Raw genomic sequence first — 13,297 nt, 5'->3', positions numbered from 1 at the left:
CCATCCTGACCACTGTCCTCTGTCCTGATCCACCATCCTGACCACTGTTCTCCATCCTGATCCACCATCCTGACCACTGTTCCCTATCCTGATCCACCATCCTGACCACTGTTCCCTATCCTGATCCTACTCTAAGAGGCTTTGTGGATACGGGCCCTGATAAGACGACCGTAGTGAAGCAGTCTGTAAGTCTTTTCAGGGAACAGTGTCTTTGTGGCCATTGGACCTGGATCACAACAAGAAGTGGGGTTCTCTCTTTTTCCACCGCAGTGACTGAATCAGTTTTCAGGATTTGCACGGCACCTTGTAGAGGAACTGAGACTGTTGTAGATGTGAAACAGCCCATCAGGACATGTCATCGTACCCCGTCCGTCCGTCAGTGTGTGTGACATTCGTGTCTCTTTATATAGTGTGTTGGCGATGATGACTTCAGATGTTGTGTGGCCCCCCCCACCCCAAATCAAAAGTTGTTCATCCATGATTTAGTGTTTCTAATCTATAGAAACCCCTCTATATACCATGCCTACATATCCCACTAAATGTGGGACGGACCTCTGTCTGTAAGAAGAACGCTGCATTCTCTTATTTATTTACAAAGCAATCTTACGGAAACTCCCTCTATATAATAACATTATTAATGAATATAGAAATCCTAAATTACCAAACCTGTTCACAGGAATGGATAACACTAGAGATCCCTCCAGTCTCCACAGATTTGGGAAAATCTGTGTTTTGTTTTTATGCCCCAAATTTGTGGAACATTCTGGAGAGTTCACTGCAGTTAGATGTGCTGGTGTCACTCAGGAAATATAAATTATTGATTGAGGACCTCTATGTAGTTGAATGTGATGGTTTTAAAATGTTTGTTGTTTTTTTTGTGCTGAATTTGATTGTTTTATACACATGTTGTTTTAATATTCCGTTTTTTATTGTCATGTGTACAGGGCTCTTTTTATAAAACAGATTTGAATCTCAATGTGACTCTCTGTTTAAATAAAGGTTAAATAAATAAAATCCTCATACTGTATCTCTCCCTGTAAAGCCATGTGTTCCTGAGTGCGTTTCCCCGAGTCTGCTGCTTACCAAGCTGACTGATTTCAGGTCCTTCAGAAATCCCTCCCTCCCTCCTCCCTCCTCCCTCCAGCTCAACCTCCTCCTCTCCCGCCTGCCTGCCCTCCCTCTCCTGCTCTACCCCCTTCTCCCTCCATCTCCCTCCCTCCCTCCCCCTCCAGCCCAACCTCCTCCTCTCCCCCCTCCAGCTCTACCCCCTTCTCTCCCCCCTCCCTCCAGCTCTACCCCCTTCTCCCTCCCCATCCATCTCCCTCCCTCCCCCCTCCAGCTCAACCTCCTCCTCTCCCGCCTGCCTGCCCTCCCTCTCTACCCCCTTCTCCCTCCCCATCCATCTCCCTCCCTCCCTCCCCCCTCCAGCTCAACCTCCTCCTCTCCCCGCCTGCCTGCCCTCCCCTCTCTACCCCCTTCTCCCTCCCCATCCATCTCCCTCCCTCCCCCCTCCAGCTCTACCCCCTTCTCTCCCCCCCTCCCTCCAGCTCTACCCCCTTCTCCCTCCCCATCCATCTCCCTCCCTCCCCCTGCAGCTCAACCTCCTCCTCTCCCGCCTGCCTGCCCTCCCTCTCCAGCTCTACCCCCCTTCTCCCTCCCCATCCATCTCGCTCCTCCCTCCCTCCCCCCTCCAGCTCAACCTCCTCCTCTCCCGCCTGCCTGCCCTCCCTCTCCAGCTCTACCCCCTTCTCTCTCTCCCTCCCTCCCACAAGCCCACCTATCCTTGGGCTCCCTGGTATCAAGGGAGAGCAGAGAGATTTAAACAGCTTCAGTCTTATTTTCTCACCTTAAGGTCAGAGCCAGTGATCTGTGAAGCCCACATAAACAAATATGACTGTGTATGTTTTTTCGTGTGTGTGTGTGTGTGTGTGTGTCCACGTCCATATACTGTAACTCTACCTTGGGTGGCACATAGAACTCCAACAGGAACTTGTCACACCCTTCGTCCCTCCTGGTCTTCCTCAGCAGCAACCTACACTTCTGCCACTGAGGCACCCCTATACAGTTAGTATCATCAGCTACCATGTAACGCAGAGCCCCCTCTCTCTGGATCTCCAGCAGCTCAGCCTTGTGCCCCTGGGAACCCCTGGGAAGACGCAGTCTCTGGGACCATCTCTCCCCCCCTGGCTCCCCTCCTCCGTTGGCCCGTCTGACCCCTCCGGACCCTCCTACAGGGTCTGGTTCAGGGGAGGCGCGGCGGTGCCAGATCTCCTTCACCCCGTCCACCACACACAGACTCATGTTCCTCAGAGAGAATCCCTTCTTGAAGCGGGCCTTGGGGTGTCCCACTGAGACGTCCTCTGAGCTGCGTGACTGGCCCAGAGCAGAGGGCTTGTGGGCGGGCTGGGGGGTGCGGGAGGTGGCCATAGCCATGGAGGAGGAACTGCCTATCCCTTCTAGTCCTAAACCTCCACTGTCCATACTGTCCAGGGACTCGCTGGAGGCACCGGTGTCCTTGCGCCGCTGGTAGAGGTCGTTGTGTCCGTAGGGCAAGGGGCAGCCCTGGATGCCCAGGAAGGGAACAATGCTGTATTTGGGGGGAGCGTTGGAGCCGTCGTCCCCTGGCAAGAGCGAGGCCTGGTGGTCCCTGGCCTGGGTGACAGCAGCAGAGAAACACTCCAGGAAGTGTCTGGCGAAGTGCTGCGAGAAGCTGCTGTCGGCGCCCGGGGAGTCGTAGCACGGGTTCTCTGACAGGAAGCGGTGGAACTTGTGGGCAAAGTCGGCGGCGGAGGCACGGGCATGGAGCTCGCAGAACTCTCTCCAGTCGGGCAGCGGGCATGAGGAGAACTCCGGGCTGCCGGGCACTGCCGCGCCGTTCATCACTGGGCCATGCCAACCCACCTGGGAGAGGCTGAGAGAGATGACAGAAGGAAAGGAAGAGGGAGAGAGAGAGAGAGAGGTGTGAGAGAGCGAGGTGTGAGAGAGAGAGAGCGAGGTGAGGGAGAGAGAGCGAGGTGAGAGAGAGAGAGAGAGAGCGAGGTGAGAGAGAGCGAGGTGAGAGAGAGAGAGAGCGAGGTGAGAGAGAGAGAGAGCGAGGTGAGAGAGAGAGAGCGAGGTGAGAGAGAGAGAGCGAGGTGAGAGAGAGAGAGCGAGGTGAGAGAGAGAGCGAGGTGAGAGAGAGAGCGAGGTGAGAGAGAGAGAGCGAGGTGAGAGAGAGAGAGCGAGGTGAGAGAGAGAGAGCGAGGTGAGAGAGAGAGAGCGAGGTGAGAGAGAGAGGCGAGGTGAGAGAGAGAGAGCGAGGTGAGAGAGAGAGCGAGGTGTAGAGAGAGAGCGAGGTGTGAGAGAGAGAGCGAGGTGAGAGAGAGAGAGCGAGGTGAGAGAGAGAGAGCGAGGTGAGAGAGAGAGAGCGAGGTGAGAGAGAGAGAGCGAGGTGAGAGAGAGAGAGCGAGGTGAGAGAGAGAGAGCGAGGTGAGAGCGAGAGCGAGGTGAGAGAGAGAGAGCGAGGTGAGAGAGAGAGGTGAGAGAGAGAGAGCGAGGTGAGAGAGAGAGAGCGAGGTGAGAGAGAGAGAGCGAGGTGAGAGAGAGAGAGCGAGGTGAGAGAGAGAGAGCGAGGTGAGAGAGAGAGCGAGGTGAGAGAGAGAGAGCGAGGTGAGAGAGAGAGAGCGAGGTGAGAGAGAGAGCGAGGTGAGAGAGAGAGAGCGAGGTGAGAGAGAGAGCGAGGTGAGAGAGAGCGAGGTGAGAGAGAGAGCGAGGTGAGAGAGAGAGAGAGCGAGGTGAGAGAGAGAGAGCGAGGTGAGAGAGAGCGAGGTGAGAGAGAGCGAGGTGAGAGAGAGAGCGAGGTGTGAGAGAGAGCGAGGTGTGAGAGAGAGCGAGGTGAGAGAGAGAGCGAGGTGAGAGAGAGCGTGTGGGGGGGACGTCCTTTCACCACCAAGCCGTGCCAACATACCGTGTGTCTGTCACCAATAGCAGGGAAAGAGACATTACAGTGAGAATGTGTGGATCCTAGAATGTACAATGACAGCTCCAACAGTCCCTGCCGTGTGAAAAACAGAAGATGTGGGAATGAAACAAGACTGCTGAGGCTGGGAGATCGTGAGCGTGTTTGTCATTTCCCTAAATAGAGACGACAGGCAGCAACCCCAGTCCTTCCCTCTCTGTGGAAGAACGATCTCTCCACACAGAAAATCACACCAATCACAAGGTTCATATACCAGCTGACATCATATGTTGTTAAGAGGTTATTGACATGGACATGACTAGAGCCAGATGGAATCTGCAGGAAATCATTTCCTTTTAATAGTTTTTATCCGGCTGTGTTCATCTAATAAAAATACTAATCTGTATCCTTGTTTTGTACCAGTGTTTGGTTTGGAATTCTACAGATAGCATGACTAAAGCGCAGATACAATATAATTAAATACAATCCAATTCAAGAGAAACTTAGAAAAATATATGAACTGTTTGTCAGCTAGAAATCTATCATTTCTATGTTTAAACTCTAACTGTTCTGGTGAGTTCTACCTCTCTTCCCTTTGTCTGTGGGCAGCCTGAATTAGTTGTTATCCCTATAAATCAATGTGACAGCGGTTCCTTCTCTCCTACTGGAGATACTCATCCCACTCATCCCTCTCATCTATCTCACTCTCATCCCCCCACCCCCATCTCTCTCATCCCTCCCATCTATCTCACTCTCATCCCCCCACCCCCATCTCTCTCACCCCCCATCTATTTCACTCTCATCCCCCCACCCCATCTCTCTCACCCCCCCCCATCTATTTCACTCTCATCCCCCCACCCCCATCTCTCTCACCCCCCATCGATTTCACTCTCATCCCCCCCCATCTCCTTCATCCCTCCCATCTTTCTCCCTCACCCCCCATCCTTCTCATCCCCATCTCTCTCACCCCCCCATCTTTCTCTCTCATCCCCCCCATCCTTCTCATCTCTCCCCCCCCTCTCAGACCTCTCACCCCCGATCTCTCTCTGTCTCACTGGGTGTATGACTCAACCCTATCCCTTCTCTCCCTCCCTCCCTCGCTCGCTCTCTGGCCCGTGCCAGGCCCAGGCTGTGCCAAACCACATCAGATCACACACAAACGCACTCGCTCTCTCCCCCTTCTCTATCTCATTTCTCCCCCCTCCTACACTCTCCTCCTCCCCATTGCTAGCTCTCTCTCTCTCTCTTCCCCCCGTTCTCTCCACTCTGAAGCCCTGCAGTAAAGAACCAACTGAGCTGGATTAAAGTCAGGTCACATGAAGGACCCAGTACATACAGCTGAGGGAGCGAGAAAACCCCCAGTACATACAGCTGAGGGAGGGAGAAAACCCCCAGTACATACAGCTGAGGGAGGGAGAAAACCCCCAGTACATACAGCTGAGGGAGGGAGAAAACCCCCAGTACATACAGCTGAGGGAGGGAGAAAACCCCCAGTACATACAGCTGAGGGAGGGAGAAAACCCCCAGTACATACAGCTGAGGGAGGGAGAAAACCCCCAGTACATACAGCTGAGGGAGGGAGAAAACCCCCAGTACATACAGCTGAGGGAGGGAGAAAACCCCCAGTACATACAGCTGAGGGAGGGAGAAAACCCCCAGTACATACAGCTGAGGGAGGGAGAAAACCCCCAGTACATACAGCTGAGGGAGGGAGAAAACCCCCAGTACATACAGCTGAGGGAGGGAGAAAACCCCCAGTACATACAGCTGAGGGAGGGAGAAAACCCCCAGTACATACAGCTGAGGGAGGGAGAAAACCCCCAGTACATACAGCTGAGGGAGGGAGAAAACCCCCAGTACATACAGCTGAGGGAGGGAGAAAACCCCCAGTACATACAGCTGAGGGAGGGAAGGGGAGTTTGTGGAGGGAAGGGGAGAAAGGAGGGAGGAGGAGAGGATAGGAGGGAGGAGGAGAGAGGAGGAGAGGAGGGAGGAGGAAGGGACAGGAAGGAGGAGAGGAAGGGACAGGAAGGAGGAGAGGAAGGAGGAAGGGACAGGAAGCAGGAGGAGCGGATGACAAAATGAAAATCAGAAGAGATTCATGTTAAGTGAAATCCCTCGTCTCTCAACTCTGGATCCTGTACCAGAGGATATACAGCAGGAATGATCGGCATTGCATCAATGTGTCCAGTCTTCCCTCAGATGAATCCCAGCCAGAAATCAGCACAATGTAATTGAAGAATCCATAGTCTCGAATCAGTTCTGGGAAATTTGGACAACACTAAACAGAGTTATTTATCCAAAATGGAGATGTCTGGGTAAACCACTTCTCCAATCTTTTTGGCTCTATAACAAAGAACAAACAGCTAAAACATATACATGATCAAATACAAATCTTAGAATCAACTATTAAAGACGACCAGAACCCACTGGACTCTCCAATTACCTTGAATGAGCTACAGGACAAAATAAAAACCCTCCAACACTAAAAGGCATGTGGTGTTAATGGTATTCTCAATTAAATGATCAAATATACAGTCCACAAACTCCAATTGGCTATACTAAAACTCTTTTACATCATCCTTAGCTCTGGCATCTTCCCCAATATTTGGAACCAAGGACTGATCACCCCAATCCACAAAAGTGGAGACAAATTTGACCCCAATAACTACCGTGGGATTTGAGTCAACAGTAACCTTGGGAAAATACTCTGTATTATTATTATTATTATTATTATTATTATTATTATTAACAGCAGACTTGTACATTTCCTCAATGAAAACAATGTACTAAGCAAATGTCAAATTGGCTTTTTACCAAATTACCTTACGACAGATTTAAAAAAAGCTTGACTCAATTTGGCATGAGGGGCTGCTATGCAAATTGATGGAAAGTGGTGTTGGGGGGAAAACATACATGAACAAAGATGAACTAGTCAGTGGCCACGCCCACGTGAGCATAGACATTAAGTCAGCGTCATAGACCGCCCTTTTCTACTGAAATCCATAAAACCCACTCCTGATGAAATTCACATCAGACTAAGCCAACCCCAGCATGAGCTGTGGTTGCCAATGGTTAAGACTAAGCAAACCGCGGTGTAAGCTAAGGTTGCAAATGGTTGAATTTCTGAGACCAAAACATGCCGGGTGACACTGGTATATGAAGTGGTTGAAACTACAACTCTACCAAAAGACAAGACTATTCCACATGGAGCATTGGCTACACGGCTAGAAATGGTTCAACTCTGAGACTATCGAGTCACTACAGAATAAGAGCAAATCTTAGATACAAATTACTAGTCTGCAGCTAGAAATGATGTAAACCTAGGACGAGAATAAAGACCACTGCTGAAGTATCCATTCTAACAACCAGAGAGACTCTGATGAACAATACAGGATGATTGAGGATTCCAACAGAGAAGACAACGACATACGGGCGTAAATATTACATTTTAGTCATTTAGCAGACGCTCTTATCCAGAGCGACTTACAGTAGTGAATGAATTCATTTCATGCATTTTTTTTTTACTGGCCCCCCGTGGGAATCGAACCCTGGCGTTGCAAACACCATGCTCTACCAACTGAGCCACAAGGAAGACTGTACAGTTGAAGTCGGAAGTTTACATACATCTAGGGTGGAGTCATTAAACCTCGTTTTTCAACCACTCCACACATTTCTTGTTAACAAACTATAGTTTTGGCAAGTCGGTTAGGACATCTACTTTGTGCATGACAAGTAATTTTTCCAACAATTGTTTACAGACAGATTATTTAGCTTATAATTCACTGTATCACAATTCCAGTGGGTCAGAAGTTTACATACACTAAGTTGATGGTGCCTTTAAACAGCTTGGAAAATTCCAGAAAATGATGTCATGGCTTTAGAAGCTTCTGATAGGCTAATTGACATAATTTGAGTCAATTGGAGGTGTACCTGTGGATGTATTTCAAGGCCTACCTTCAAACTCAGTGCCTCTTTGCTTGACATCATTGGAAAATCAAAAGAAATCAGCCAAGACCTCAGAAAAAATATTGTAGACCTCCACAAGTTTGGTTCATCCTTGGGAGCAATTTCCAAACGCCTGAAGGTACCACGTTCATCTGTACAAACAATAGTACGCAAGTATAAAATACCATGGGACCACGCAGCCGTCATACCGCTCAGGAAGGAGACGCGTTCTGTCTCCCAGAGATGAACATACTTTGGTGCGAAAAGTGCAAATCAATCCCAGAACAGCAGCAAAGGACCTTGTGAAGATGCTGGAGGAAACAGGTACAAAAGTATCTATATTCACAGTAAAACGAGTCCTATATCGAGATAACCTGAAAGGCCGCACAGCAAGGAAGAAGCCACTGCTCCAAAACCGCCATTAAAAAGCCAGACTACGGTTTGCAACTGCACATGGGGACAAAGATCGTACTTTTTGGAGAAATGTCCTCTAGTCTGATGAAACAAAAATAGAACTGTTTGGCCATAATGACCATCGTTATGTTTGGAGGAAAAAGAGGGAAGCTTGCAAGCCGAAGAACACCATCCCAACCGTGAAGCACGGGGGTGGCAGCATCATGTTGTGGGGGTGCTTTGCTGCAGGAGGGACTGGTGCACTTCACAAAATAGATGGTGTCATGAGGAAGAAAAATGATGTGGCTATATTGAAGCAACATCAAGACATCAGTCAGGAAGCTAAAGCTTGGGTCTTCCAAATGGACAATGTCCCCAAGCATACTTCCAAAGTTGTGCAAAATGGCTTAAGGACAACAAAGTAAAGGAATTGAAGTGGCCATCACAAAGCCCTGACCTCAATCCCATAGAAATTTGTGTGCAGAACTGAAAAAGCCTATGTGAGCAAGGAGGCCTACAAACCTGACTCAGTTACACCAGCTCTGTCAGGAGGAATGGGCCAAAATTCACCCAACTTATTGTGGAAAGCTTGTGGAAGGCTACCCAAAACGTTTGACCCAAGTTAAATAATTTAAAGGCAATGTTTTTTTTCTACTGCATCATTGATTGTATGTTGTTTTACTCCATGTGTAAGTCTGTGTTTTTGTATGTTGTCGAACTGCTTTGCTTTATCTTGGCCAGGTCGCAATTGTAAATGAGAACTTGTTCTCAACTTGCCTACCTGGTTAAATAAAGGTGAAATAAATAAAAAATTAAAATGTTACCACATACTAATTGAGTGTATGTAAACTTCTGACCCACTGGGAATGTGATGAAAGAAATCAAAGATGAAATAAATCATTCTCTCTACTATTATTCTGACATCTCACATTCTAAAAATAAAGTGGTGACCCTAACTGACCTAAGACGGGGCATTTTTACTAGGATTAAATGTCAGGAATTGTGAAAAACTGAGTTTAAATGCATTTGGCTAAGCTGTATGTAAACTTCCAACTTCAACTGTACATACATACATAGCAATTATTCTCGAATTAGTGGCCGTTCATGTGCAAAGGATTAGCATATCAATGAATATAATTACAGACTGTGTGCAATGAATCCATGTTGTCTTTCCCGCTCTCAGTCCACACCCCCTTCCCTTTGTCTACCAAGCCGTCATATCGGATTAGCCCACTAGGGACTTTTTCCCATCATTGTTAGTATCTGTTTGTTATGTATTTCCATGATTACTTTATTTATTTACTAATCCAATTTGTATATTGATGATTCATAATTTATGCTAGGGTTCGTGCAGATAACCAAGAATTTTACGACGTTCAAATGAGACTGATAGAAAGTAAGGAATAATTCATGATTGACTGCTATTGATATAAAAGATTTTCAGATCTTTAAGTGTGGATTCGGGAGATAGCCGCTCTATATAAACTAATGCTTCCGTGGTGCCCCATGTTATTAATGGTTTAATTCAATCACGTAATCAATGAAACTAGTGTCATCTCATGTAACCATAGTAGAGACATGACATAGGGCTCAGGTCCCAGGGGGGAGCGAGAGAGAGATGGGAGAATTCTAGTCCTATTTAACTATTGCTGTACATATACTATTTTTCAGATATAGATAGATAGATATGTGTGTGTGAGATGTATGTGGATAGAATATATATATATATATATTATTTTTTTTTACAGGACTACGCCAACGCGCGTCCCAATATGTCTTTATTTCTTAATTCCATTCTTTTACATGTGTGTATTGTTACATATCACTGCACTGTTGGAGGTACAAACACAAGCATTACATATTACTGTACTGTTGGAGCTAGAAACACAAGCATTAGGTATTACTGTACTGTTGGAGCTAGAAACACAAGCATTAGGTATTACTGTACTGTTGGAGCTAGAAACACAAGCATTAGGTATTACTGCACTGTTGGAGCTAGAAACACAAGCATTAGGTATTACTGTACTGTTGGAGCTAGAAACACAAGCATTAGGTATTACTGTACTGTTGGAGCTAGAAACACAAGCATTAGGTATTACTGTACTGTTGGAGCTAGAAACACAAGCATTGTGCTACACCCACCACATCTACTAAATATGTGTATGCAACCAATAAAATGTGATTAGATGAACAGTGCAGCTTTTTGGGGGGGGGGGGGCAGAATTACATGTGCTCCCGCGTGCAAAATCGCAAAACTCAAAGTACAGTAATATATTTCAACTCAAAAACATACCATTCTGTTCTTCTGAAATGCATAAATGTATTCCTTAAGCCCCACTCTTAACTTAATAATGAATTATCTTTGTGATGTGTTTATTGAATGGATTTTAATATTTGAATTGTATTGTTTGTGGTTTATCTTTGTACATATAGTATACAGTTACATAAACGAATGAAAAATGCTATTGTGTTCTTTGAAATGCATTTTATTTCGTATTCTAATGTTACAAAAAAAAAGAAAAGGAACCCGCACACTGCTCTCGCTGGTGTCGCTGCTCTCGCTGGTGTCGCTGCTCTCGCTGGTGACGCTGCTCTCGCTGGTGTCGCTGCTCTCGCTGCCCTTTTTAATGAGCTCTACGCATCGGACTGACGGCCTTCGTCAAAAGCTCTAACAAAGGCCGATACGTAGAGCTCATTAAAAAGAGCAGTGATGCCAGCCAGAGCCTTTTGTATTCTAAAATGTTACCTAAAACCTTAATAAAACACAACCAAATGATGATTCTTCCAATAGTATATATTAAACATATTTATTAGAATGTTGACTTTCAAAAGGCCCGACGGGAGGTCCAACGAGGCCAGGATTTTCTAGTGTTAATCACAGACACAGAAGCCAATCAAAGATCAGGTTTGCATTAGGATACACAGTGCATATTAAAAACACCAGTTATAACCTAACATTTTTATTTTACTCAATCTGATTGGGTGGGCCCGGCTCCTCAGTGGGAGGGCCTGCGTCCACCCAGGCCAAACCTTGCCTGCGCCTCTGGTTCTATCAAATTTTACATTCAAAAAAAAATAATAACCAAAACAATGTAAGGTGCCTTGTTAGCTTGTTGACAAATTCTGCCACATTGTTGCCATGTGAGATGTGTCATTAAGCTGAAACAACCAAGTGATAATAAATAGCTAGCTTCCCCTGTGACTGTGTGGTGGCTGGGAGGCAATCAAGCGCTGGTGGTCCAGCTAGCAGCAGAAAAACAGCAACACAAACAACGAGGTGCTAAGAAGAGGATAGGTGCCATTCTCGAGGATGCTGGACAGACTGTGTGTGTGTACACACACACACACACACACACAGCGCATGAAACTCGAGCCAGAGAAGCTGGTAGAGGAAGTGGAACAGTGGGTTTGAGACTGATCTGGAGCCTGATCTTAGTGGATACAGAAACATATAGTGAACATGGAGGGTGTCCAGATACAACAATCCACAAAATGTACACTCAGTGGCCAGTTAAGGAAAATGGATCGCTCCTACAGACAGTGAGTCACGTGGCCGTGGCTTGTTATATAAAGCAGGCAGACAGGCATTCAGTTGCTGTTTGATTGCGCGCGCACACACACACACACACACCAGAGAGAAAAGACTGTCAGGAGAGAGGGGTTGTGAGATGAGGAGAGAGAAGCGTGGAGAGCCTATGGAAAGAGAGAGGGGAGGGCGGAGTTAGCAGAGAAGAGAGAGGGCGGAGTTAGCAGAGAAGAGAGAGGGCGGAGCTAGCAGAGAAGAGAGAGGAGGGCGGAGCTAGCAGAGAAGAGAGAGGAGGGCGGAGCTAGCAGAGAAGAGAGAGGGCGGAGTTAACAGAGAAGAGAGAGGGCGGAGTTAACAGAGAAGAGAGAGGGCGGAGTTAGCAGAGAAGAGAGGAGGGCGGAGTTAGCAGAGAAGAGAGAGGAGGGCGGAGTTAGCAGAGAAGAGAGAGGAGGGCGGAGTTAGCAGAGAAGAGAGAGGAGGGCGGAGTTAGCAGAGAAGAGAGAGGAGGGCGGAGTTAGCAGAGAAGAGAGAGGAGGGCGGAGTTAGCAGAGAAGAGAGAGGAGGGCGGAGCTAGCAGAGAAGAGAGAGGAGGGCGGAGCTAGCAGAGAAGAGAGAGGAGGGCGGAGCTAGCAGAGAAGAGAGAGGGCGGAGCTAGCAGAGAAGAGAGAGGGCGGAGTTAGCAGAGAAGAGAGAGGGCGGAGTTAGCAGAGAAGAGAGAGGGCGGAGTTAGCAGAGAAGAGAGAGGGCGGAGTTAGCAGAGAAGAGAGAGGGCGGAGTTAGCAGAGAAGAGAGAGGGCGGAGTTAGCAGAGAAGAGAGAGGAGGGCGGAGTTAGCAGAGAAGAGAGAGGAGGGCGGAGTTAGCAGAGAAGAGAGAGGAGGGCGGAGTTAGCAGAGAAGAGAGAGGAGGGCGGAGCTAGCAGAGAAGAGAGAGGAGGGCGGAGCTAGCAGAGAAGAGAGAGGAGGGCGGAGCTAGCAGAGAAGAGAGAGGAGGGCGGAGCTAGCAGAGAAGAGAGAGGAGGGCGGAGCTAGCAGAGAAGAGAGAGGAGGGCGGAGCTAGCAGAGAAGAGAGAGGAGGGCGGAGCTAGCAGAGAAGAGAGAGGAGGGCGGAGCTAGCAGAGAAGAGAGAGGAGGGCGGAGCTAGCAGAGAAGAGAGAGGAGGGCGGAGCTAGCAGAGAAGAGAGAGAGGAGGGCGGAGCTAGCAGAGAAGAGAGAGGGAGGGCGGAGCTAGCAGAGAAGAGAGAGGGGAGGGCGGAGCTAGCAGAGAAGAGAGAGGGGAGGGCGGAGTTAGCAGAGAAGAGAGAGAGGAGGGCGGAGTTAGCAGAGAAGAGAGAGGGGAGGGCGGAGCTAGCAGAGAAGAGAGAGGGCGGAGCTAGCAGAGAAGAGAGAGGGGAGGGCGGAGCTAGCAGAGAAGAGAGAGAGGGAGGGCGGAGTTAGCAGAGAAGAGAGAGAGGAGGGCGGAGCTAGCAGAGAAGAGAGAGGAGGGGCGGAGCTAG

General features: G+C 48.3%; 1 protein-coding gene across 3 annotated transcripts in view; it reads right to left on the bottom strand.

Moving 5' to 3' along the window:
- LOC106581513 (SH2B adapter protein 2) overlaps positions 1–13,297 on the bottom strand; it is a 36,338-nt gene that overhangs the window by 13,909 nt on the left and 9,132 nt on the right. For all 3 annotated transcript variants that reach the window (XM_045704083.1, XM_045704081.1, XM_045704082.1), the window contains exon 2: positions 1,960–2,911. In XM_045704083.1, the coding sequence (XP_045560039.1) occupies positions 1,960–2,880 (921 nt within the window). In that variant the 5' untranslated portion in view covers positions 2,881–2,911. The remainder of the gene's footprint in view (positions 1–1,959; positions 2,912–13,297) is intronic.

This window comes from Salmo salar, chromosome ssa20, assembly GCF_905237065.1.
Source record: "Salmo salar chromosome ssa20, Ssal_v3.1, whole genome shotgun sequence".
Classification (NCBI taxonomy): domain Eukaryota; kingdom Metazoa; phylum Chordata; class Actinopteri; order Salmoniformes; family Salmonidae; genus Salmo; species Salmo salar.
Note: the sequence above shows the minus strand (reverse complement) of the source record. Positions and strands in the feature narration are given on the sequence as shown.